Source organism: Notechis scutatus, chromosome 1 (assembly GCF_049901735.1).
Source record: "Notechis scutatus isolate UNSWTSFEM ecotype Mainland chromosome 1, rNotScu1.2, whole genome shotgun sequence".
Lineage (NCBI taxonomy): Eukaryota > Metazoa > Chordata > Lepidosauria > Squamata > Elapidae > Notechis > Notechis scutatus.
The window spans coordinates 236,066,574-236,094,020 of NC_142009.1; the positions used below are offsets into that span (position 1 = coordinate 236,066,574).

Here is a 27,447-nt window from a genome sequence, read left to right on the forward strand (position 1 = left end):
TCCAAACTCTGTCAAGGACCTTGGAATACTCATCTCTAATGATCTAAGTGCTAGAGCCCACTGTAACTACATAGCCAAAAAGGCATTAAGAGTTGTTAACCTAATCCTACGTAGCTTTTTCTCTGGTAATATCACACTACTAACTAGAGCATACAAAACATTTGCTAGACCAATACTTGAATACAGCTCATCAGTCTGGAACCCGCATTACGTATCTGTTATTAAGACAGTTGAGAAAGTCCAGAAATATTTCACAAGAAGAGTTCTCCACTCCTCTACTCGTTGCAGAATACCTTATGCCACCAGACTTGAAATTCTAGACCTAGAAAATCTAGAACTACGCTGCCTTTGGTGAGATCTAAGTATAGTATATAAAATCATACATTGCAATGCCCTACCTGTCAATGAATACTTCAGCTTCAACCATAACAGTACAAGAGCACACAATAGATACAAACTCAAGGTTAACCGCACCAAACTTATTGCAGGAAATACAACTTCAGCAACAAGAGTGGTCAATGTCTGGAATACTCTACCTGATTCTGTGGTTTCTTCCCCAAACCCCAAAAACTTTAACCTTAGACTGTCTACTATCGACCTCGCCCCTTTCCTAAGAGGTCTGTAGGGGGCGTGCATAAGCACACCAACATGCCTACCGTCCCTGTCCTATTGTTTCTTTTTATTTTTCTTATATGTATCCATTTCATGTATCCATAACTATGTTTATACTTATACCTATTATCTTGTAAGCGATTGACAAATAAAATAAATAAATAAATATTTTGGTTTTTTTTAAACTTAAGATAAAATTTATTTATTATTTATTGAAAAATTATATTTCAGAAATTGGACATTGGTGAGGACTAAAAAGTCTAGGCAGAAAAGGAAAAGGAAAGGTAGAGAAAGAAAATTGTATAAACAGCAATAGCACTTCAACTTATATACTACTCCACAGTGATTTACTGCTTTCTCTGTCAGCGTATTGCCCCCAACAATCTGGATCCTCATTTTACTGACCCTGGGAGGATGGAAGGCCAAGTCAATCTCAAGCCAGTCAGAATCAAACTCCTGGCTGTGGGTAGAGTTAGCCTTCAATACTGCATTCTAATCACTGTGCTACCATGGTTCATGCTCACAAATGCTTTCATTTTTTTTTATTATTGTGGGGATTTACAAAATGACACAAGATTCCATAACATTAGAAACACTTGAAGAGATTTTTGAAGAATGGGGCCAAACATTAGTAGTTATAAAATCAGAATTGTCAGCAATGATGTCTGCTTTTATGGCTATACTATATCCAGGGAGGCCCGTTTTTGGCTGGGAGAGTGCTGCTGGAGGCCAGGGCGGCCAAACACGGGCCATGCAGGGTAGTGATGGGATTCAAATTTTTTACTACCGGTTCTGTGGGAATGGCTTGGTGGGCGTGGCAGGGGAAGGAGACTGTAAAATCTCCAGTCAGAGGTGGGATTTGCCGGTTCACTCAAAATTTCCTCTACTCAAAATTTCCTCTATTGGTTCTCCAGAACTGGCCAGAGCCTGCTGAATACCACCTCTGATGCAGGGGCCTCACAAAGCCGGGGACGCCAAAACAGGCCACACAGGACCTCCCCGTGCCCCGTTTTGGCCAGCAAAGTGCTGCAGGAGGCGTCCATCCTGTCTCTCCCCCTGCTGGCCCACATTGGGGGGGGGGACTACAATGCTAATCTGGCCCTTGAAGAAATCCAGTGGTTTATAGGACATCCCTGGTTTATGGGATGAAGAGTTTATATTGGTTAGCTAAGGGGAGGTGAAGAGAATATAGATTTGTTTATGTAGCCTGCCACAAAGGGAATAGGAAGTCTTTTTCTTGTGGGGAGGAGGGAGGATAGACATTTTCTTTATATATTTCATTTTTTTGTATTTGCTTTTGTTCTCTTTTTTAGTCTATATTATCTTTTATAGCTTTATACAAAATATTTATTAAAATTATTTGGAAAGAAGATAGGGAAGGCAGTTAAAGGGGAATTACAAATAATAAATGAAGAGAATAACTCTGATAAGGACCTTTTACTGGATCCACAAAATAAGTTTGTTAAAGTTTTGAAAATCCAGGGGGAAATACAAAAAAAAAAAAAAAAAGTGAATTACAAGTTAGAGAAGGCAATTAAAGTGGAATTACAAATGGCAAGCCAAGAGAATGACCCTGATAAGGACTTTTTATTGGATATTCAAAAAAAGGCTGGTTAAAGCTTCGAAAATCAACAGGGGAAAACAAATGATAAACCAAGATCTGGATAATTTTTTACAGCATTCACAAAGGAGGTTTGCTAAAACTTTGAAGAAGGCTCTGTGATGGGAAAAAGAAAAATTGAAGAGAGGCCAAATCTTACAGCAACACCTGAATTTATTAAACATCAAGATGGATAGAAGTAAAAGAATATAAAGTTGAATGTTAAAATAAAACATAACCTATAAACCCCTGGTAGTCCTTTATAGACTTTTTGCTGACAGCAGGACTGAAAAGTTTATGATTTATGGTTTTGCATATAGAAGGAATGGGTTATGGGAAGAAGTGATATTTGTTTGCAGTCTTCTGGGGGTGGAGAGTTATCAAATGTGTTTTTACTTGTTATAATGAAGATTGGAAGAATTTTTACATGTTTCTTTTCTTTCCCTTTTCCTTACTTTTTTCTTTTTTCTTTGTACTTTTTATTCTTTCTCCCTATTTCTTTTTCTAAGTTTAATTTGAGTTCCCCTTTTAACAGTAAATAAAACAAAAATAATGTACTCTAATGGTATTGCACAGAGGAAAATATCTTCGGTTTCTCTATTATTGTTCTTTAAAGAGTTATACTCTTTAACAGAAGAGTACAATCCACCTAGCAATTACTCTAGGTTTCCGGGTCTCTGAATCTCTGTTCTTATTCTGTCCCACTGTTTGAAACCTTCAAGAGTGGAAAGTAGGGCCTCTTGACAAAAGGGAAAAAGATTTCCACTGGGCCCGCCTAGCACATTGGAGCACTGAAAACGGCTGCTCAGAGGTTGAACTAGTACAAAAATAAGCAGCCTTGTGACTTACAATATCGAGGGTGGATAATGTTTAACTCCGAGGGAGGATGAAGAGCTTTCATGCTGCTTAGTTTCAAATTTTCATACAGGATGCTTCTAGGGAAATTCAGTGGACTTACATACCCCTAACAGGCACATGGGATACTTTTGGTATGCAAAGTGATTTTCACTGGACTCAGACAGCAAGGAGAACCAGAGCACCTTTGAGATCTTCCACTTGAAGAACAGGCAGTCCTCGACTTACAACCACAGCTGAGCCCAACATTTCTGTTAGTAAGTGGGACAGTTGTTAAGTGAATTTGCCCATTTTGCAACCTTTCTTGCTACAGCTGTTAAGTGAATCACTGTGGTTGTTAAATTAGTAATGTGGTTGTTAAGTGAATCTAGCATTGACTTTGCTCGTCAGAAGGTTGCAGAAGGGTGTTGTGGTTCGCCGGCAGCAGATGGAGACGGCTGAAGCTCGGAGAGCGAGGACTCAGATGAGGGGCCTGCGTGTGATACAGGGATGGGGCCAGGACCATCAGGGAGTGGAATGCTACCTTCAGAGATTGTGGAGGCTAGCAGCAGTGATGAAGAGATCCCCGAGGAGCCTGTGCCAAGTGTGCATGCGTGCAGGGCTGCTCGGAGGAAAGAGCAGCTGCAGAAGCACGGATGACTCGGGAGTAAGGCTGCAAGGTAATTTTATCTCCCTTAAAAGATAAAAGCCAGCTGAGAAACTGGAGTTCTTTGCAGGAAGCAAAGAAGTTTTTGCACTCAAGCCTTGTGGACGTTTGAAATATCTTGGTTGGTGTTTGGAGACTCTTTGTGTTTGAAATATTGCTTGGTAACTTTATTTAGTGTTCTTGGCAGCCTTGCACAACCTTGGCAAGGCTCGTTCTTATCAGAGACAATTAGTTTGAAACAGCCTTTTAACCGTGAAGGAACGGAATTCATAAAGAATCATTAAAAGGTTTTGCTGTTACCTCCGTTTCGTGTTTGTTTCCTTGGAACAAGGTTTGGGTCAGAACAAAGGGTATCACATGAACCTGGGACATTGCAACCATCCTAAGTATGAACCAGTTGCCAAGCATCTGGATTTTGATCATGTGACAATGGGGATGCTGCAATGGTTGTAAGGGTAAAAAATGGTCATAACAAGTCACTTTTTTTTACTGCCATTGAAACTTTAAACTGTCACTAAATGAACTGTTGTAAGTTGAGGACTACCCATATTGGCTCCTTTCCCGTGATAGGTTGTGTTCACAGAGCACACTAAAACCATTCACTGAATTAATTCATCTTCTGAGCTCACAAAAAGTGATAGATGGGTTGGAGCCACAAAAGCTCAACCAAAATTAACCTTAACCAAATTTGGCATGCTGTGAAAATGGAGCTTCTCTAGATTTTTAATCATCCTGGTATTAGATTATCCCACATTGCCCCTGCTTTGCAATATGGGGATCACCTCAATTGGGGAGGATTGCCTTACATATGAGTCACATATGAGAATTCTTATAGAGGGAACACTGGGAGTTTTCCATTAACTTTATCAGGATACATTGACACTTGTCTACAATCTTTGGCTAGGAAGAAATAACTTTGGGACAACCGATAAGCACAAAGCATGTGCTATATTGTACTTACTAATACCTATATATTAATTACATCTTACTATTGAACAGTTTTATTGTATGTCCCTTGTGTCAATTCACTTGCATTTTATACAGTCTTTATACACATACACCCCAATACCATCATCGGATTAGCTGACCAGCGAATCCTAAGCCAGCCTCCCCCAAGCTTGCATCCCTTATAAAAATTGGACTACAGTTCCCACCAGGGGATTAAAGATCCAGTGGATCTGGAGAAGGCATGGATTTAAGGCTTTCTCTCCCCCCGCCCCCCCAATTTTATTACCTCATAATCCACAGACTTTTTCAGGATGAGCTGTGAGTCCTTTATTTCAAACCATTCAGAGGGAGAATTTGCATCTGTAGAAGGTTCAATTGTGACTGTGATGCCAGGATTAGCATAAATGTTAGTCACCACCAACCCTGGATCATTATTCTCCATTATGTTCACCGAAGTGTTGCCTACTGAACATTCTGATAAAACAGAAGAAAATAGATTATGTCGGCAGAAGCATTAATTTAATAGAGTCATAAGAATTCACATTGAATATAGCTACTATTTTATTAGGGCGATTAGATAGCAGCAAAAGTAATGTTATATCTAGTGGATTTTAGAGCCTTGCTCTGGAAGCCCTAATTTTGTTCCATTCCAGTATATCATTTGTGATGAGTTTAGGCCAAATCTCACTGCAATGGGAAAGTTGATAAAATAGTTGTCTAATAATCATTTTATCCAGCATGATATCCAAGTACATACATGTCAAAGCCTATGTAGTAACAGAGGACAATTAGCTTGTCAACTTCCTTCTGAAATCATCTACTAGCTTGCAACGTGGATATTCTAAATCTAAGAAAATAACCAGTGTGGACGTTCTTTCATCTTTTTTCATGTAATTATATTAAATGAATTGTTTTCATAACTCGTTACGTAAACATGAAACATAGTCACCTTTGAAACTGAGGTGTTTTAAAATGTTCGTCTAGACTCTTTAAAACTTTTATTAAAGTTTAAACTATTAACCTAACCAGTTAACATGTCTGGTAAAATATTTACGATATTAGAAACACACACACACGCACACATATATTCTTCCCTTGACCAAGTACTGTCTTTATGCTATCTTTGTGAACATGACTGGCATTTCTTTTAAGTAAGTCCAGATGTGTGCGTGTGTGAATATGTTTGTGCTTGTTATATATCACATCCAGATTTGCACATTGTCTCACTTATTTTCTGTGTGTGCTGGAATACCTTAATGTAAGCAATTCCCAGTCACCATATTTAAACATTTGATCCTATAGAGAAAGCTTTTCCATTTCCTTAGCAACTTACCTGGGCTCTGTGTCTCAACCTGTGTTACTGATAGCAAGAAGAAAAGCACACAAAAACAAAACGGCCTGAGAAAAGCCATCAAGCAGACGAGAGACAAATCCAAGAATTACGGGAAAACAGTCCATCCACTTTTCTTCCTGTGTTGTCACAACGCATCTTCCTTTCACTGTTCAAGGAGGAAATAATGTTGCAAATAACTGTGAACTGACACAGTAGTTTAACCTTTGCACCCCAGTTTATTGATTCACTTATTTATGACTTATTTACTGCCATCATTTGCTGAAAGCATTTGTCAGTTTGGCCTGCCTTGCAGGGCAGATTATTGCTGCCATCACTGGCCATCTGCTCAGTAGGCGGTTCTTCCAAGTTCAATGATTACACAATCACAATCAGAATAGAGCTGGAAGGGACCTTGGAGGTCTTCTAGTCTAACCCCCTGCTCAAGCAGGAAACGCTACACCATTTGAGACAAATGGTTATCCAATCTCTTCTTAAAAACCTTCAGTGATGAAGCACCTACAACTTCTGAAGGCAAGCTGTTCCACTGGTTAATTATCCTTGCTATCAGGAAGTTTCTCCTTAATTCCAGGTTGCTTCTACCCTTGATTAATTTCCATCCATTGTTTCTTGTCTTGCCTTCTGGTGCTTTGGAAAATAAGTTGAACCCCTCTTCTTTGTGGCAGGCCCTCAAATACTGGAACATGGCCATCGTGTCACCCCCCCCTCCTTATTTTCTCTAGACTGGCCATTCCCACAACCATTCTTCGTATGTTTTTGTCTCTGAGTTCTTAATCATGTTAGTTGCTCTTTGCACTTTTTCCAAAGTCTCAACCCTACACTTACAAGTTTAGGGTTTCTGTCTTCAGCCTCTTCTGCATTCTGAGGCTAACAGATCTGGACTGGGACTGGAGCTAACTGTAACTAACAGATTTGGACTGCAAGCATCCTGGCAATGTAAGATGGCAGCCAAAATACAAACATCTTAACTCTTTGCTGGCCTCTTGCAATTGCACAGATGTTTGCAATCATAAGCAAAAAATAAGTAGGAGGGGAAGGTTATACTCAAGGCCAGTTCAGGAACTTATGAAGTAATAGCAAAGGTTGACTTTAGTCTTAGCGTGTGCAGAGTACTTTAGCGTTTAGCCTACAACTACTAGTTCTGAGCTCCACAAATCTATACAACCAGTAGATGGGCAGCAAAGTGATACAATAAACACTCTTTGTTATCATATTATGTAGCTGTCTGGAGTTTTGCTGTCTAGACTTGATAGCTCAATTTAAAAATAAGAAAGCGCAACTATCTCTGGAAGATACGATCTCAAAAAATGCTATTGTTTTTCTGTCTGATCTAACATTGTTGCTATTGAATTAAAAAAAAGGTATATCACTAAGTAATGGCTAGTTGAAGCAACGAGGCTTTTGGGATAGCATGACCATATATCCCTTTGTGGTTTGAGTTACTGCAGATAGAGAAATTAGGGTAATTGTCATACACAGTATATGCACATTTGATTTCAGAAGAGCCAATGGCAAGAAATTTCGAGAAGTACTGCGAGATCTCATGGACCGAAATCCTCAGGTCAAAGAAAGCCAAAAGAATTGAAAACTTCTCAGAAATAAGATACTGGCAATACTACATCCCCAATACTATCATACACCATTTGAGTGAGAGAGAAAAAAATGGAGACTACTATGGGTTCATAGGGAGTACTTGACCAACTTAAGAGTTAAAGGGAACATATTGTTTATAGAACATATAGAGTGTAAAAAAAGTCTTAAGTGCATAAGAGTTTTAAAGCATGGAACTAATCATTGCATCCTGCTTAGTCCAACATGATAAGGGAGGTATCTTTTGCTTCTTGCTTCCTTCTCTGTGCCAGCCTGCTGCAGAAGCAGGCTGATGTCTTTAGTCCAGGGGTCAGTAACCCGCGGCTCTGGAGCCGCATGTGGCTCTTTCATCCCTCTGTTGCGGCTCCCTGTCACTCAAAATATGTGTCACACCCGCTGGCACGTGATTTATTGAGCTTTTCAACTCCCAGTAGGCCAACCATGAGTATATCCAAGAAAAGAAAAGTTTCAGAAGAAAACAGAATGTTTAATTCAACTATATAGTCTAGTTTTGTGGCTGCTCAGGACATAGTCAGGCACGGGAAGGGTTTTGTGGCTTCCGGTGTTTTCTTTTCTATGGGAAAAAGGGTTTGAGTGTTTAAGGTTGCCAATCCAAGCTTTAGTCCTACCAGTGTTAAAATGTTTCCTTCTTCTTCTGATATACTGTAAATATAGAACAGGTCTGCTCATTTCAACTAAGAAACCAGATATCTTGTTTATGCAGCTTGTTTTTCTTTTCTTTTGCCATGGTAATATTGCTCTCCTGGAAGAGCAGAGTTTCCTGAAGGAATGCTGGCCTTCTAATATACCTATTAGAACTTCCACCTTCTACAAAAAAAATCATTCACAAAATCTTCAGAATTAGAGGTCAGATAAAAAGGAATGTGCATAATGGACAACAAGCAAGTTTGCTTCCACAATCATTTCCACGCATATCTAATATATCAGCAGTCAGTTGGAAAGACTTGTTTTTTCTTTGACACGGGTATAGAATCCTCCTGTTTCTTTGGATACAGATTTATCAACCACTTTTTCTTTGATCATTACTAGCCCTATGAAAAAAAATAAAAATAAAGGCCATAGAAATAAAATAAAAGCCTTATAGAAATCATTTAGATTCATGCTACCTAGTTCATACATGTGAAGGATATTATGGGGAAGTAAAGTACAGAATTGCAGCCTAAAACGGAGAGGAAGGAATAAGAGATTTAATTCCAGACCACAGAAAACAGTTCAGTACAGCCTTTTCTTCTGAAATGTTAATGTTCAGTAAATGGAGAGGAAAAGATCACTCTTTTTAGAAGGAAGACAGGGAAGAGATTGGGGGCATCACAAGCAAAAGAAGCTGGACCACAGCTGCATCTTCCACAGTGATGCCTGTCCCACAGGGTGGGATCAAAGAAAGAAGAATCACACAGACTTCAATAAGGAGGCTTAATGCAAGAATTAGGAGCGAGGGACAGAATTGCAGAAACACTTTTATTGGTGAATTCATTTAGGCAAAAACTCTTTGAATGTTTTGACGTGCTTCCTGGATTTTTTTCCATTCCAGGCTGAGCTGCTATTTATGAGATAAGCGACTAAAGGCCTCTTCTCCCAGCTGTTGGTTGTTGACATCCAATTCCTTTCTTAGGCTCTCCACCATCTCTCACACCTACCTGGTGAAGACAAAGTTCTGCAACTCCCCCCCTCCTCCCATTTTTCTTATACTGACGAACATATGTGCCCAAGCCTATGCTTTCTTCTTCCTTTTCACCCCATTGAACTGCAACTCAGGAACCTCAAACAGGCCAGGCCGGGGGGGGGGGATCACAGAAACCTTCTTGCTCATTTCCTAGCACGAAGCAAACTTCCTAGACCCGTGATGGCAAATCTATGGCACGCGTGCCACAAGTGGCACGCAGAGCCATTTGTGCCGGCAGGTGATTTGCAGGCAAACTTACCTCACTGTGCATATGCGTGCCTCACAGCTGATTTTTGGCCTGTTTAGGCCTTTTTTGGCCGCCCAGAAGCTTGAGGAAAGCCTATGCAGGCCGAAAAATAGGCCCATTTCGTCACTTCCTGTATTTCTGGAAATACCGGAAGTGACAAAATGGGCCCATTTTTCATCCTGCAAAGCCTGCAGAAGTTTTCCTCAAGCCTCTGGGAGGCTGGAAAAGGCCTCAAATGGGCCAAAAATCAGCTGGGAGGTGCAGTGCAGGTAAGGGGGGGCAGCGGCAGGGATTGCACATGCATGAGCAGGGAGTGTGGGGGTGCACATTGCCTTCTGGGTCCTGGCACACAAGCGCGCATGCACAAGCGCACACACAATTTTTGACACAGGAGCCCAAAAAGGTTAGCCACCACTGTCTGAGACACAAAGCCTTTTGAACAGTGGAGATTTCTTTAAGATTTATAGTCTATTGAAAACTTCCTCCCCCCAACTGATCTATTAGCAGGATTCTTGAGGGGTGTGGAAGCGAGTATCACAATAAAACTTTTTCATTGAGAGATCATTTTGGAGTGAGGGAGAGAGAGGTGTAGTTATATTTTCTTTTCCTATTGAACTCTCAGTCTCCTAGGAACTGATATCCTCATAACAGGCACCTAGAGCAGTGCTGTCAAACTCCCAGTCTGTGGGCCGGATGTGTCACGCGCTGGCCATGCCCATGCCTGGTTTAGCGAAGGGGGGGGGAACGTCCCAATACGTCACATGATACCTCCGTGATGATATGAGTTTCACACCCCTGATCTTGAGATTCCCAATCCGACTCCATCACATATTCTGAATGAAATGATTCAGGCTTTGTGCAAAGATAGAGCCTTCCTCCTTTCATAAAAGCAGTCAATTCCCCCCTCCCCCCGGAGCTCCGCACAAGCATGGAAAGGTTATTTATTTTATTATTTAATTATTTAATTATTTGTCAAGCAATTATAAGATAACAGGTATAAGTACAGACATAGTTATGGATACATGAAATGGATGCATATAAGAAAAATAAATAAAAGAAACAATATTACAGGGACGGTAGGCACGTTGGTGCGCTTATGCACGCCCCCTACAGACCTCTTAGGAAAGGGGTGAGGTCAATAGTAGACAGTCTAAGGTTAAAGTTTTTGGGGTTTGGGGAAGAAACCACAGAGTCAGGTAGAGTATTCCAGACATTGACCACTGTTGCTGAAGTCGTATTTCTTGCAATCAAGGTTGGTGCGGTTAACCTTGAGTTTGTACCTATTGTTTGCTCTTGTGTTGTTATGGTTGAAGCTGAAGTATTCATTGACAGGTAGGGCATTGCAATGTATGATTTTATATACTATACTTAGATCTCACCAAAGGCAGCGTAGTTCTAGATTTTCTAGGTCTAGAATTTCAAGACTGGTGACATAAGGTATTCTTCAACGAGTCGAGGAGTGGAGAACTCTTCTTGTGAAATATTTCTGGACTTTCTCAACTGTGTTAATATCAGATACGTAATGCAGGTTCCAGATTGATGAGCTGTATTCAAGTATTGGTCTAGCAAATGTTTTGTATGCTCTAGTTAGTAGTGTGATATTACCAGAGAAAAAGCTACGTAGGATTAGGTTAACAACTCTTAATGCCTTTTTGGCTATGTAGTTACAATGGGCTCTAACACTTAGATCATTAGAGATGAGTACTCCAAGGTCCTTGACAGAGTTTGGATCATCAACAAAGTCTTGACTATTCAGCTTGTATTTTATTTTCTGATTTTTTTTGCCAATATGTAAGACAGAGCATTTATTTGTTGGGATTTTTTTGCTGCTCTTTCATGAATCAAACCATTAAGGCAATATATCTTTATTGCACTTCTTAAAGCAGCTGCATCTTTTTTTTTCAGGCTGCCTTTTTGAACAAGAGTCAGGTACAGTGCTCATGTGAGATCTGAAACAATTAATCTGAATAATCTGAAAGGGCCACAGCTGTATAAAGGAACTTTTAATCAGCATTTGGCAGAAAAAGGGACATAACAGCCATTGCTGGTGGAATATCGGTCTTGTAAAAATTCTCTCAAAAAAGTAGCTCCCATATTTAACAGAATGAGCTATATCTACTCTAAGAGGTTTCCACGCTTCCCGCTCAATGTTAATATGTGGCTGGAGTATTTCTAATCACCCCATGGCATTTCCATGTTAAGATTCTGCTTCAGTTGAAGAAAGCTCAGAACAGCAGCAGTCACAAACAAACAAACAACAACAACAACAAAAACCCATGATGACAATACACACCAGCCAGGACACTGTCCTGCAGGGAAGACAGTGTAACACTTGCCTCATGATATCTGACACAAATATTTGAACTGTAGGAAGTTAGCATCCACCCCTCTCCTAGAAAAATGTAATATCCTAGGAAATATTAAAAAGGCAGAATATTTCCCCTAAAAAGAGAAGTAGAAACTCAAAAGCAGAAACTCACCTCAGAAGCAGAAGCTCATCCCCACCTTTGTTAATGGGTGGGCCATTAAAAACTGGGCCAGAATATTCTACATAACAAAGGCCTCTGCCCATCTCACCATCTAGCTTGAGAAGGACTCCCGCCCCTGGGAGTCTGACAGCCAATGGGACACATTTCTTACACAGGAACAGGAAACATTAAGGGTATATAAACAGAGGGTATATAACTAAGGGTCTCTCAACATCTCAGCCCTCCCTCCTTTTCTTTCACCCAACATCTTGAAGCATGTGATCTTCCTTTTCACTTTGGAGCTCCAAGCCATGTGGTCCTGTCCACCATTAAACCATCTTTCCAAACAGTCTCCATGTTTCCAGTGTCTTTTTCCCCACTTGGAACTGAACCCAGAAGGATATTTCTTCCAACAGAACTGCATTATTTGCAACAAGATGTGATGATCCTTAGGTTGTCATGTACCCATTTCCTTTGCCTCCCACAGACACTGTGGCTGAGAACTTTATGGTGGTTTGACATTGAAATGAGCAGGAACGTCTCTGAAAAGCCAACCCTGAGAGACCAGGTAGCAGTGGAAAAACAACAACAGTATGCATACAAAACAAGCCTCAACGGAGATACTTCACCAGCAGAACCCAACTTGTCCCCCCCCCCCCCCCAACCTGACTTCGAACTTTCACCCATTTTCCCCCCCCCCCCCCCCCCCCCCCCCCCCCTATTCTTTATCTAACTGACAAACAAGAGGCCCTGAGCAAAGACACCCCACCAAGAAGCCCACACTTCCTAGACTTACCTCATTATACAAAGGCCTTACAAAAAAAAGATCAATAGTTTACCAAAACTTGTTGCAACAATGTTTTGTCCTCCTGAGCTGCACATCTTTTGTGAGGAAAGGTATTTTGATAGTTTTCCAGTTCTGACACACAGGAACTGCTGACTTCTTCTTCTTCTTCTTTTTTTTTTTTGGTACATGATCAAATGAAAGTGTCGAGGCTGATATAAAAATATATACAGGGGAGTGCAAACAACCAGTTATCACTGTTTTTGCTTGGAGTTGGAACACTTGGGCTGTGGAATTGTTTTAGTTACTATGAGATCTGTGGAATTCTAGTATGAGCAGCAGTTTTCAGACCCTGACTTCCATATTGCAGTGTTGGGAGTTCAAGGCCATCACAGATAATCACAGTTTGTGAGAGATGGGGAAGGAAAGTGATCCGGTGTGTTGAGGAAGTACCCAACAAGACAAGTGCTTGCAGATTAGGGTAGTGGATGCAAAGTTTCTGAATTGATGCTATGCCATAAAAGTAATTTAGTGGAATTGTTGCTTCTTGGAAGTGAACTGGAACTCAGGCTAATATTCCTACGCAGCATACAAATCAGCATACTATAAAGATATTTTGATGCTTCCTCAAGATAGATTAGAATTATTTAGCTTATTTGTTTTGCCAGGTTTTGTTTTTAAAGGCCAGGCTATATCTGAAGTAAAGCAAACTGGAAGCCAGAGGCCACACAGGGTTGTCTGGCCCCCTTTGTTATTTACTTCAAGATATCTTTTAAAGGCTTATCTTAACAAAAATGTGTCTAGTTTACAAATAAACTTTATTTTGCTAGGTTTGGTAACTGAGCATCACAAACAAAATAATAATAGAGTCTTTTTTTTGTTTCTTGCTATATTATTTTATTAGAATTTGGAGAAGCTGAAAGAATGATGGATGTCTTTGATTCTTCCAAAAACTAAATCTATTTCTTTCCATGTTCCATTTCCCTTAATTTACAGAATCTGAACAGCATTATCTAAAATAATTTCATATGTTTAGCCATTTGTCTCTTCTGAAACTATCTTCTTTTTGACTGGACAAACGGAAGTGGCCATTTCCTTGTGTGAGGATCCTCTCAGTACTGGATATGTCACTCTTGACTTCCATGAACCGCTGCTCCAGAGGCTTCTTCTTTCATTTTTGCAATCAGTTGGCAAATGGAGTGTATCAAGGTCTGAACTGCACCATTGGCTGTTCTGTCTGAAAAGCTGTCATCAGATAAAACAGAATGCAATTGGGATTGGCTGACATTCCTGCAATCCTGGACTCTGCCTTCCCATCCTTACTAAATCTAGAAGCTGCTCTACAGCAGGGTCTCCAACCTTGGCAACTTTAAACCTGGAGGACTTCAACTCCCAGAATTCCTCAGCCAGCAAAGCTGAGTCCACAAGTCCACAAGTCCACAAGTCTTAAAGTTGCCAAGGTTGGAGACCCAGGCTCTCCTCCATCTGCCTGTTTGTTTACTGAACCTTATCTCACAGTCTTAAGTCATGGGAAACCAAATAGGGATGGCTATAAGCCAGGATTTCCACAGTGTAGTAGGCCTTAGGAAACTGTGATTTGTTGACTCAAGCTCTGCTCCAGAAGGAATAGCAATAGCACTTAGACTTACGTACCGCTTCACAGTGCTTTTACACCCCTCTCTAAGCAGCTTACAGGATCAGCATATTGTACCCAACAATTTAGGTCCTCATTTCACCCACTTCGGAAGGATGGAAGGCTGAGTCAACCTGGAGCCTGCTGAATTTTGAACTGCCAAATTGCAGGCAGCCAGCAGGCAGTAGAAGTAGCTTGCAGTACTGCACTCTAACCACTGTGCCACCACGGCCCTTTATACTGCAAAGACAGATCTGTAATGTTTCTGCCTGCCATGGGACAGGCATTCACATGGTAGACGTTCTTAGCTCATCCTGCCTCTCAACTGCGGAGAGTTTCCCCCTCAGGACTTAGGACACTCGTCCATCAACCTTGTATGATCCACAGTTGCTACAAGAGGCAGTTTTGCCACACCCCTGCCCTGTACCATGGCCTGTTGAAGGTTGTCATTTTCTCAGGGCCACAAGGAAACTCCGTGAGAGCACAGAGCAAGCTGCAGTAGGGCACCTTGACTGTGGGAGAGTGTGCTGACTGACTCATCGGAAGATGCAGCCTGACAGGGAGGACAATTGCATGTTGGCCTAAAACTAAAGGTTAGTGGCTGAGGGGAAGCGCTATTGGTTCTTTTCCCAATGTCACTGCCTCCGCCAGACTTTCTGAACCATCTCTGGCTTCACCCTCACATCCAGAAGCAGCAAATCCGTTTCCTCATCCATTTTTTAAATCCTTTTCTCCTGCTCTGTAACCAGAGGTGGGTTGCACATACTGTAACAATCAGTTCACCTAGTGCAGGACCAAAAATGTGAGCATGTGTGTGCACATCCCTTTCGCTTGCACACTGCTGCAGAAACACAGGGATTCCCTGTGCAGCAGCAGCTGTGGTGAGTAGAGTGGGTGAGGCACGGAAAGCAGATGGGCTGCGTGGGTGGGGCGAGCGAGCCAGATATATAGGGGGGGATAGCACCGGGGTGAGGGGGTGGGCCCAGCAGGGGGTTGGAACTATCGGTACGGGCAAGCTGGTCCAAACCGGCAGCAACCCACCACTGTCTGTAACCTCAGTCCCTCCATCTTCCTGAAACCCTAGTCCCTAAACTGAATCCTAGCAGTAGACCTACACTTCTTTGCAGTGGTGGGATTCAGCCGGTTCACACTAGTTCAGGATGTTAACTTTCTAAGCAGTTTGGTGAACTGGTTGTTGGAAGAAATCATTAGGGCAGAGAACCGGTTGTTGGATTATTTGAATCCCACCACTGCTTCTTTGTCGCTACAAACAAAATTCAGAGAAACATCAGGATAATAAAGAGTACTTTGCAGAGGTGACTAGCCAAGTAATTCCCTATGTTGCTTAATGCACAACTAGTAGCTGAAGGTGCAAGTTATTTATGCTCTTACGTGGTCACCGTTCTTGCAATGTTCACAGGGAAGGTTTCCCACCCCCCACTACACTGCAATGAACTGAGAAGTTCAAGAAGGCCCAGTGTTGACAAATGGAGGGACAGGGAGGAGGGTTACTAAATTATTTCCATATTGGCTATTGTTCCTATTCCAGAGCCCAGAATCTTCTTTCTTTGGGATTCTGCATAACACCTCAGTACAATGTGTCCTGAGACGATATAACTTGCACTGGCTTTGATGCCAATTAAACTTAGTGAATCAATAGAGTTGGTTCAGCTTTTGTACCTTCCTTTTGCCAGCAGAAAAATAAGAGGCATTTTTGTTGACCCCAATATTCCTGGTTTGAGATGTTACTAAGAAGGCCTGGGATCAGGCAGTGTTGATCAGCAAGGAGAGATGATGTGCTTGGGGGTGGAGGGGAAATAACGTTAGTGTATTTGTAGGACAAGAGTAATTTGTAAGTATACTGTGACAAGTGAAAGTTCTAAACTGGTTGCATAGAATTCAAAACGCAGAAAACTCATCAGCCAAAGAGCAAATACTGGTACTCCTTGTTGAGTGACCACAATTGGGACCAGCAACTCTGTTGTTCAGTGAAACCATTGCTAAGTGAAACTATGCTTATGTTCTTCATTCTGCTGTCCTTTGCTTTATAGACCTATGTAGGTCAAAAATGCAAAGATTGGTTGCAAAGTTATTTTTTTTTTCATCACCGTCACAATTGCGAATGGTTGCTTTATGAGGCTGCTGCTAAATGAGAACTACCTCCACAATACAGCTGCATTTGCTTCCATGGATGTTTGATAAGAATGGGGAATTTGATATAATTTAGCGGCTGGTTTCTAGATAAAAGCTGTCATGTACCGTCTCCTCAGATTTGACCTTCCTAATGTTACAAAAGCATTCAGCCTCATGAGTCTGGTTATTTCCTTCCTGGTTCTCAACATTTTCAACTTTCAAGATCAGCAGTCGGTGAAGGCCTTCTGCTGCTCTTACCTTGCATCAAGATTCTGTACATATTGCAAGCAGGTCTTCAGCTTAAGAAGTTTGTCTTCTGAACTCCACGAATCTCTGGCATCTTTATCAAAAAAGTCAGAGTCATCCTCTGCTCCAGATGACCTCGGGATGCTTGTGTACAAGGGAAGAGCACCAGGTGTGTGATTAAAGCCAAGAAAAACCCACTCTGCCAATAGGTACCCATATACAGGTAGTCCTTAACTTATGACCACAATTGAGCTCAAAATTTCTGTTGTTAAGTGAGATCTTTGTTAAGTGAGTTTTGCCCCCTTTTACAACTTTTCCTGCCAGTTGTTAAGTGAAATCCCCACAGTTAATAAGTTAGTAACCCGGTTGTTAAATGAACCTGACTTCCCCATTGGCTTTGCTTGTGAGAAGGTCGCAAAAGAGGATCACACAACCTTGAGATACAGCAACTGTCATAAATATGAACCAAGTTGCCAAGAATCTGAATTTTTAATCACACTATCGTGTGATTAGGCTGCACAGGTTGTAACTGTAAAAAACGGTCCTAAGTCACATTTTTCAGCGTGTTGTAACTTTGAATGGTCACTAAATGAACTGTTGTAACTCACGGACTATCTATATGTTATAATTCTTCCATCTTCTGTAAAAACTCTCATCCCATCCACCCAAAAGCAGATGTAAATTGTAAGATGATGCATACACATCGTAGAAATAATTCCTAGGAAACTATTTAAATAAACGTGCAGTTTTCCCACATCTCAAAGCTAAGGATGTTCCCGATTTCCTGAAGCACATTTCTCCAGCTTACTGTCCTTCACATATTAGGCCTGAAGCTCCCAGAATTTCTGGCATTCCCTATATAATTGATTCATCTGCTATTGTTTGCAGAATTCTTGTTTAAGGATTGAGAGAGGGAGGGGGGGAGAGAGAGAGGAGGGGAGGTCCATTTATCACTTATCTTCTGCAAAAATCATAATAATGATCTAAAAATTTGGGAACATTATATTTGAGATCCTTCACATCTGTCAAGTAAATAGGTACTACCTGTCTATGATTATGAATAGTTCAGCAAGTTTTTATTTATCATTCTATTTTTTTTTTTACCTGCGCTTGTAATTCATCAGTGTTTCAAGTAACTTGGCAGCTTTTTCATATTCTCTTCTCATTCCTGCATCATGCATCAATTTGAGTTCAATTTGCCGCTGGTGTCTAGGATTGGCAAAGAATAACTATGAGTTACTGTATACTTTGTACTTGCAATGTTCACTATCTCTGTGATAACAAACATTATCTATCATTTCTCTGCTATATAAAAACTAATCCACCAATGTTTGGACTTTTGTTACTCTCCAGATTTTTAAAAAAGACAGGGAAGGGAGTGTAATGCTGACTCCATGCAACTGAAGAATTGGAGTTATAAGGCTCATACAATATATTACCTGTCTTTCAGTTTTTATTCTTGTTTCTTAAACCAAGTTCTCTAGAATTTAGCAACTGAATATGTGCAATTGGATTTAGAGCATGACTGGAGAAGGAAATATTCGTGTCTTTTTCCTTTGAGTGAGGGAGAATAACCTGTCAATTTGGAAAATGGACTGCTGTTCATATGTTTATGATAACACTTTCCTTTCTGCAGGGGTTTTTAACTCTAAAAAACTTTAGAACTACAAAATAAGTAATATTTCAACTCATTTTTATTTCTCCGATAAAGTATTGTATTTCTTCAACCACCTGTATTTTGAATTAATTGAACTGCAATGTATACTATAGTGCTTCAAATACGGCAGTCTTCTTCCTGGACTTTTAGCTATGCAGAAAAAAAATCCTGTTAATCAGCAACTAGTTTGGATGTGAAGCACAGGAGAAAGTTAGAATTAGTGACTAACACACTTGGCCCAATATATAATCTGAATATTCAATTATTTTCAGATGGTGAACAGATGCTGAATATTCAAAATTAATCAGGTTTCAATATATCTCATATCCTGCCTTTCCTCTCCTTCTGCCTTCTTTTTGCAAATTTACAGAGATGATATGGGTGATCAATCAAGCATTTATCAGACTGTCCAAGTGCATCATGAACAATGGAAAGTATCTCCTTGAATGCCAACATTGCTTGATGCTCATCTGTGGAATTAAGGCAGCTGTCTGAGTATTTGTGAAAAGGTTACTTATCACTTTCTGGCTAAAATCAGATCATCTTTGAATGGTTAAGCAAACTCTAAAATTAGAAATCTGGAGCTATAGAAGGAATTTATAGAAATGACTTTACCTTTCCAGTGAAGGAAGCGATGTGGACATATGAATCAAGATCATCACTGCCACAGCTAGCTGCCAAAGTCCAGTCACTGCTGATGTCATGATGCTTCATAAAAAATCCAAACCAACATTTATGAGTAATAAAAAATTATTGTCTTTTGATATCTGAAAATTGCATGTTGTTTCAATGCAGTTGTCAACCAATAAACCAATTAACCAACCAACTAATCAACCAACCAACCAACCAATCAATCAGTATCCATTAATCTTGATATATAAGCAAAGGGCCATTGGAAGAAAAATACACTCTGCTTCCAGATATATTAGTCTGTCTTCCCATGAATCTCAGTCAGAATTCTGCAAGTTGGAATCTGACTTATATGTAAGGAATTTTAGCATATTGTAGATTCATCTACTGTATGCCTGTCCAATGTCCATAACTCTCCCTGGATGAGGTGGGCAAGGATAGCAAAGGACTGTATAATAATCAGCTGAGTTATTTTGCAAACCACTTTGAAAAATAATGACTCCTAAGGATCTCACAGGCTGCTGGTGACCCAGGTTTGAAATCCTTTCCCCATGAAGGCTTATGGGCTACCATCTGACTACCATTTCCCCAAGAATTTTGATGAAACATTTTATTCTGCGTCATGTTGAATTTTGATGAAACATTTTATTCTGCATGATCTTTTTAAGCGGCTTGTATGTATGTGCTGTTTTATATGATTTGTTAAAACTTGTATTTGACATAGATTTTTAAAGGTGCAGTGCTAATGGGATTGAAGGAGGATGAGAGTCCTACTGCTAATAGCAATGCACCTATATAATAAAAAAAAAACCTGAAAAGACAAACCGAGCAATGCTCAAATTATCTTGGAAACATCATGAATAAAACTAAGCACAAACCCTACAACCATCATTTTTTCCCCATTTAAATTGCAAGAATCTCTGGTTCAGCTCCCTCCTGTGGAGAAGAAGAGAGATTACAGAACAGAAGGTGATAAATAAATAAAATAAGAAATGTGGAGATGGGGGGATGACAAAAAAAAATGCTCAGGAGAAATAGAAATTCTATTAGTCTTGTGATTACATCCCTGCAAAGAATGAATGTTTGCTAATGCCTCTTTCAGATGCCAATGTAATTTGAATATTTGCACCATGCTGGTTTTCCCCTGGAATAATCCAGTGCCCCTTGAAGCTTGATTTAGGAGAATGAGGTAGGATAGGAGGATGAGGTAGTAAACCATTCAGGCAGCACTAGTTCAGATAGTAAATGGGGCATGGCTTGAAAATGGAGAACCTTCACAGAAGGAAGAAGACTGTATTGTTTAATATCTTCTAATTCCAGGGAGCTTTTAACTCAAGCATTTAAAAAGATGCCCAACCACCTATTGCCTAAGATTTCCTATGGGATTCCTAATTTTTTTAAGATTTTTTAATTATTTTTTTTATACATCTCTTCAAGTGAGCAATGTGGTTTCAGGTTACAACATACATACAAAGTCATAGTTACATTTCCAACTTTCTTATCTAGTTTCATATCTAATCATGATCTATTCCATTGATCTTTAAATAAATTTTCACTTCATGTTTTCCATTCGTTAATCCAGTAACAAAAACATTTCATCCTAGAGCATATTTTCCACTCTTTATCCCTTATTATTTTCATTTCCAGCTTACCACCTATTTTATTTTTTACATATTTACTTCTTTTACTTTCTCAAAGCCGATGTATAGCAAACAAAAAACAAAAATAAAATAAAACTAATACATTCAGGATCCCCATGGTATTTCCCCCCAATCCACAATGAACCTTACATTTATTCCAGAGATATTCATATAACCATTTCATATTTCCTCTTTGTATCAGTTTAATCAAATTTTGCCTATGGAATTTTATTTAATTTTCATTCATCACCTTTTTAATCATAATATAATAACCTCATTGCAAATATTTTACTTTACAATATAGTCATTTCTAATTTACCAGATTCTTTGGGGATTCTTAATTTTCTTATATCCTATTGTTGGGAGTCATATATTTTGAAATATAGGAGATGGGGTCTTGGTTCTCATTCAAGAAGCTTCTTGAATGTTCTGAATAGAACTGAAGAAGCTTCATGGATGAGAAGCGAAAGTCTTCCTCAAAGAAAAAACAAGTTCAGCTGCCTTTTGAAAAATAGCACCTTTGAGATGTGTAGCCTTTGCAGAATGTCTTCAGAGCAAATTAAACCAAAAATAAATTCGCTTCCCCCCCCCCCCTTCATACAATTGTCTCAGATGAATTTAGTGCTGAAGTTCCCAAGCATCCAATCTAACTAATCCCCTGGTAAAGTTGCCCCAATACTTACACTGTTCAAAGATGCTGCTTTCAGCCAAGCAAAACGTCTGCTCCTCAGGTCCTACAATGCCACAACACAGCTTTGTTCTCCTATAAATACTCTACCCTTATCAGCAGCCCTTAATTGGGTAAAGATTGAAATAAGGGTAATGCTTACTGGCAAATTAGCTAGAATGAGTTTTTAATTCCCTAATTTATCTGGCAAACATCCTTGGAATGATAGCAAGCATAATGAAAGTGATTAATTTGGGGGGGGAACCACAGTGCTATCATTCCTTCCATCTTCATATTACCCTGTTTGATAGGAACCCAATATATATGTTTGCTTAGATTTTATTTACCAGGAGAAATAGTTATGTGTTTGGAATGTTCTTGATTCATTCTGAATGCAGGGTGTATCACAGAAGTTATGATGGAAACATCAGATTACTCATGCTCTTCTAGATTGTTCATAACAGGCAGACAATCCTGGTTTGATCACAAGCATTAGCTGCTCTGATTACTTGTATGGGAACGAAGGCTGTGTCACGATAAAGCTCTCAGCAGAGTCCAGTTAGTTACACACATATTTATAGGCTATGTTTGAATCCCAAACAGGAGGGGTTTGAAGCAAGTTGAATGTCCACACCCAGATTCAAATGCCCCAAGGTATAAGTGCTGAAGGACACTTTTTTACAAAATTGTACAATAGGGCTTTTTATAGATTTGTAATGGAAAAATGGATAAGGGGGAGAAGTCTACAATACTACTAGTATTGATTTGACTGGAAAGAGCCATTTTATGACTTTAAACCTTACCTTTCTATTGTATATAGTTTCCCCCAGTTTTCTTGGACACCATTTGGACATTATTTCTATAAATAAAGTATCTCCTTTAAGTTGAGCTTGATCCCTTGCCATGCCCCTGTCAGAATCTGATTCAGAGGGGGAGGCTGAGCAGCTGACAGGGAGTGGTAGTGTGGCTCCATGGGCTATGGAAGAAACTGGGGAAGAGCAAAGGCCGGCTGGGCAGAGCAGGGGAGAGGTAGAGCAAGGGAGAGGGAATTCGGAGGAAGACCCAGGTGCACCCCCTCTTCATCCTAGGGTACGAAGGGAGGAATGGAGAAGGGAGTAATGTGAGTTGTGTGGCTTACAGGGAGGAAAGGGCCCTGATTCCCTTCATTAGCTGCAGCTGGGAACACAGTGTTTAAAAAGGGAAGCTGTGCACAGCAAAGTTGTTGGGAGCAAATCGTGAATTATGTGGTATCATCAAGGCTTATCTGGGTTCCTGGCATCTTCCTAACTGTGTATGTTTTGCTGGGCTTTCAAGTCTGCAATTCCTTCTCCTGCCCTGTCAAGTTAATTACTGCAATGTGGTTTGTTTAGATTTTTAGTTACAGTTTGTATGTACTTTGTTTTCGGACTGAATTTCCTCCACTTAAAGACTGTTCTTGGGAGAGTTTTTTCTCCAGCCAAAGTTAACCTGCACATTGGGGAGCAAAGTTGGAGGTATGAAAGGGACTTTTCTTACTTATGTGACCGTGTTGCCTTTGTGCCACAGCCCGGGTCATCACACCCCTGCTCAACTTGATATATTGCCATGCCCCTTTGGTAGATGTGCATAAGTGCACCAACCTGCCTACCGTCCCTGTCCTATTGTTTCATATATATATATATATATTATTTTTCTTATATGTATCCATGTATTCATAACTATGTTTTTACTTATACCTATTATCTTGTAAGCAATTAACAAATATAAATAAATAAATAAATAAATAAATAAATAAATAAATAAATAAATAAATAAATAAATAAATAAATAAATAAATAAATAAATAAATAAATAAATATGTGATCTGTTGTTGCTTTCTTCTTGTTATGATCCATGGGGTCAACCCTGACTCTTGGTAGCTATAAAGACAAGTCCCTTCCATCTTCTTGGCAACATTTTCAGAGCTGGCTTGCCACTACCTTCTTCTTAGGGCTGACAGAGAATAACTAGTCCAAAGTTGCTTCTCTGAATAAAGCAAGACTTGAATTCATGATCTCCTGGCTTCTAATCCAGCACTTTAACTACTAGACATCCTGTCTTTGCCTTCCTATCGGATTTTTCCTCCCACACACACACCTTTTTACTCCAGCGTATAGCTCTTGGGATGTCCTGCTGATCCATTCAAGCCCAGCTTGGCTTAGCTTCTTCTATCATCATTTCAATAAATAGAAACCTGGATAGTACGATGCTCAGAAAATAAATTTAATGAATATTAACTATAAAACTACTTCCTAATCCCTTTTGGCCATTGCATATTTTGGCCTGGAAATAGTCAGTTGCCAAGAATCAGTGCTATGTATTAAACCCGCACCTTAATATGATATTAACATTGTACTGTTTGTTCAACAGCAACTGGCAAAGAAGTATATTTCATGACAACAAGCAAGCCACAATGCTATTTTTTCCCATCTGTTTCCTCATCAATTTTTCAATTAAAATCTGTTGGAAAAGTAATCTTGTGAAAAATATTTTATCTCAACACATTAAAGCAGCCTGGTACCATCAGGAAACATTGGTCAGGGAACTAAGGGGAAAAAAAGATCATGTTTGTTTGCATGCTTTTAGGCAGAAGAGATTGGAGGTGATCTGATCTATATTCTTGGAGATCTTCATATTCATTTATAGGAAATTTGGTTAATATTATCAATATATGAGGGGAGGCAGACAGGGAAGACCAGAGAGAGATAACATTTAACAATATGGGGGTCAAATTTGAAAATTGACAAATTATACTCTTGGTTTTATACTTGTTTCATATATTTTCTGTTAAGTCTATTTCATCTTGTTTCTGTATTGTTCTGTAACCTTAAAAAATGAACAAAGCATTTTTATTTTAATATCTAAACATCCTTTCTTTAAATTATATATTTTCCCAAAAGAAAGTATATTTTCTGAAATAGGAAAGCTTCAGGACGTGCAAAATCCAGTGTATACTTCGCCAATCTAAATGTTAATAGGACAGGGAAAGATTAGGTTGCTTTCTACTGATGCTGGCAAAGACTGAATTTCATAAAAAAAAAATTTGCTTGCATTCAAAACACATTTGGTCATAGATCATCTCATGCTGTAAGTGGGTCAGTTCCAGCACTGGGCTCTTGTTGAGATAAATCTGTGTGAGGCAGAGGGAAACCATGCAGAGATAGACATAGCTTGCACAATTATATTTCTGCATCGTTATTCATATGTATTTTTTTCTTCCTAGCACTTTCCCGCAAGTGCAGGATCTGCTTTTCTCAGATCAATTGAATGTTGATCCATTGGTTGCGACAGGAAGTGATCAACTGGCTTATCGTCTAGCCCAGGGGTGTCAAACTCATGGCGTCACGTTGCCCTCACGTGATGTTTTGTGACGTTTTTCCCCTTCGAGGAGCTGAAGTGGGCGTAGCCTGCGCCACCAGTTTGATACCCCTGGTCTAGCCTAACATTGTGGATCTGAAGAGATTGACTGGCCCAAAGTCACCCAGCTGGCTTTCATGCCTAAGGCAGAACTAGAACTCACAGTCTCCTGGCTTCTAGCCTGGTATCTTAACCACTAGACCAAACTCACTCCCTTTTTATCATTGTTCATATAATCTGAAGCTATAATGTATTACTGGAGATACACACACACACACACACACACACACACACACACACGTTAAATATTATTACCCAAAAAAAACTGGACATTTTTTTTTAGTTAGCATGCTCCTAAGTAAACACACAGGATTTATTTAATTCAATAGCAATGTTAGATGATTTCATGATGGATAAAGCTGCCCTCTAGCGTTTCCTCATCTGAAAGACGTCTTAGTTATTAGATACCATCTTTTTCTGCTACCTTTTGAAAAGGTTATTTGTTCATTCAAGCGAAGCTGGAAATTGTATGAATTGGTGATGTGATAAAATCAGCTTTGTTGAAGACATGCCCAACAGGAAAGCCCTAGAAAAGCATGTACAGGCAGTCCTCATGTAGCAACATTTTCGGACAGCGACTGTTCACAGTTATAGTGATGAAAAAAATAAGTTTCTGGTCAACCCTCGCATTTGCCACTGTCTAATTCTTGCTGTCCTAATTCTTGTTTTACACATGTGAAGTCTCATGTTGCTAAAGACAAAAACATTCAGGAGGGCTGTCTGTTTAATTGGGGACAACCCCCCCCCCCCCAGCACTTTCTGAATATTTAGTGCAGCACAAAGTATAACTTTTGAGAAATACTGTACTAAATGTAATAAATAGCATTTCCAAAGGTAGATTGTTGAACCAAAGTAGCAGGAGCCCAACATCTATATTCCAACTCTTTCCAAATACTTAAAACACATTGCTAGATGATTTTCTTTTAGCTAGATTTCATAATAAAGGCAGGCTCCAATATGCATGGGCTTTAGTAAAACCAATTTAACAAACATCATTGTTGCTTTCCTTATTGAATGACTATCTCTGACCTCCTCAAATGTGAGAGGTCAGGCCTTTGTGGAGGCTGAGATGCCTTTTCATAAACTTACAGTCTATAAAATATTTTGCACAATGTTGCTGATCTTCACAGTAACCTTTTAGCATACTCCTGTGGATGGTGCACAGAAATGGCAGATTACTTATTATGATGATTGATGGACTAATGATGACAGAGTAAAGTTTTGACTCTCATACCAGCAACCCTTCAAACATAAGGTGGGATGTCTTTTTCCCATGGCAGATCTAATGGTAGTTTTAAGAATGTGACTTTTCAGGAAATCAGTCCAGAAAAAAATGAATTAATACCTGTTATCCTTTATATGGAAAAAGATAAATGAGTCAGGAAATCCAAAATGTTTGTTACACTTTAGAGTGTAGCAAACAATTCTTTGATCTATTTCTTATTTTGATGTGGCTAAGTTAAGAGACCCATTTCTACTCCTAAATTTGTTGGTGTGCCCTATTTCTCTTTACAGATTTGTAATAAATCAATCACTTCTGTATCTCCTTTTTTTTCTCTTTAAAGATATCTGCAAGTGGAGGAGAGTGTAGTATATAAAAATCTCCAGTCAGAAGTGGTATTTGCCAGTTCTTTGAACTACTCAAAATTTCCGCTACCGGTTCTCCAGAACTGGTCAGAACCTGCTGAATAGCATCTCTGCCCTATACCATTTCAGACAGGTGGCTGTGCATTCTTTTCTTTAAAACTTCTGAAGGCAAGCGGTTCAGTGGTTAATTGTCCTCACTGTTAGGAAGTTTCTCCCAGGTTGCTTCTCTCCTTGATTAGTTTCGATCCATTGTGTCTTGTCTTGCTTTCTGGTGCTTTGAAAAATAAGTTGGCCGGCTCTTCTTTGTGGCAGCCCCTCAAATACTGAAATACCGCTATCATGTCACCCCTAGTCCTTCTTTTCTCTAGAGCAGGGATGTCAAACTCACGTTGCCATGGCAGCGTCACGTGACATATCGGGACTTTCCCCTCCTTCACTAAACCAGGTGTGGGCGTGGCCAGCATGTGATGCAACCGGCCCGTGGGCTGGGAGTTTGACAGCCCTGCTCTAGACTGACCATACTTCTTCATATGTTTTTGTCTCCAGGCCCTTAATCATCTTAGTTGCTCTTCTTTGCACTTTTTCCAAAGTCTCAACATCTTTTTTGTAATATGGTGATCAAAACTGGATGCAGTATTCCAGAGGTGATCTTACTATGACTTTTAAAAGTGGTACTAATACTTCCCGTGATTTTGATTCTATGCCTCTGTTTATTGTATTAGCTTTTTTGGCTGCTGCTGCACAGTGCTGGCTGATGTTTAAGTGATCATCCACTAGGACTCCAAGGTCCCTCTTAATGTTTTTGAGACAGATTTCACCTAATCCAGGGGTGTCAAACTCTCAGCATCACATGATGCATCATGACTTTTTTCCCCTTTGCTAAACTGGGCATGGGTGTCGCCAGCACATGATGCACCCGGCCCGTGGGCCACGAGTTTGACAGCCCTTGCCTAATGTATTCTTGCACCTTTGATTTTTCCTGCCTAGGTGTAAAACCTTGCTTTTCTGCACACTAAATTTCATGTTGTTGGATA

At 39.8% G+C, this 27,447-nt stretch overlaps 1 protein-coding gene and 1 long non-coding RNA gene across 2 annotated transcripts in view; both read right to left on the minus strand.

Annotated features, from left to right (window-relative positions):
* The window catches only part of LOC148133280 (uncharacterized), a 265,114-nt gene that overhangs the window by 74,223 nt on the left and 163,444 nt on the right, over positions 1-27,447 (minus strand). The gene's annotated exons all lie outside the window — the stretch shown is intronic.
* Positions 13,728-19,175, minus strand: LOC148133281 (uncharacterized). Its single transcript, XM_087954011.1, has 4 exons — positions 19,070-19,175; positions 17,902-18,006; positions 16,810-16,941; positions 13,728-14,030 (listed from the first exon to the last, which is right to left on the minus strand). The coding sequence occupies exons 1-4, from the start codon at positions 19,156-19,158 to the stop codon at positions 13,913-13,915; spliced, it is 444 nt and encodes a 147-aa protein (XP_087810137.1). The 5' UTR covers positions 19,159-19,175; the 3' UTR covers positions 13,728-13,912.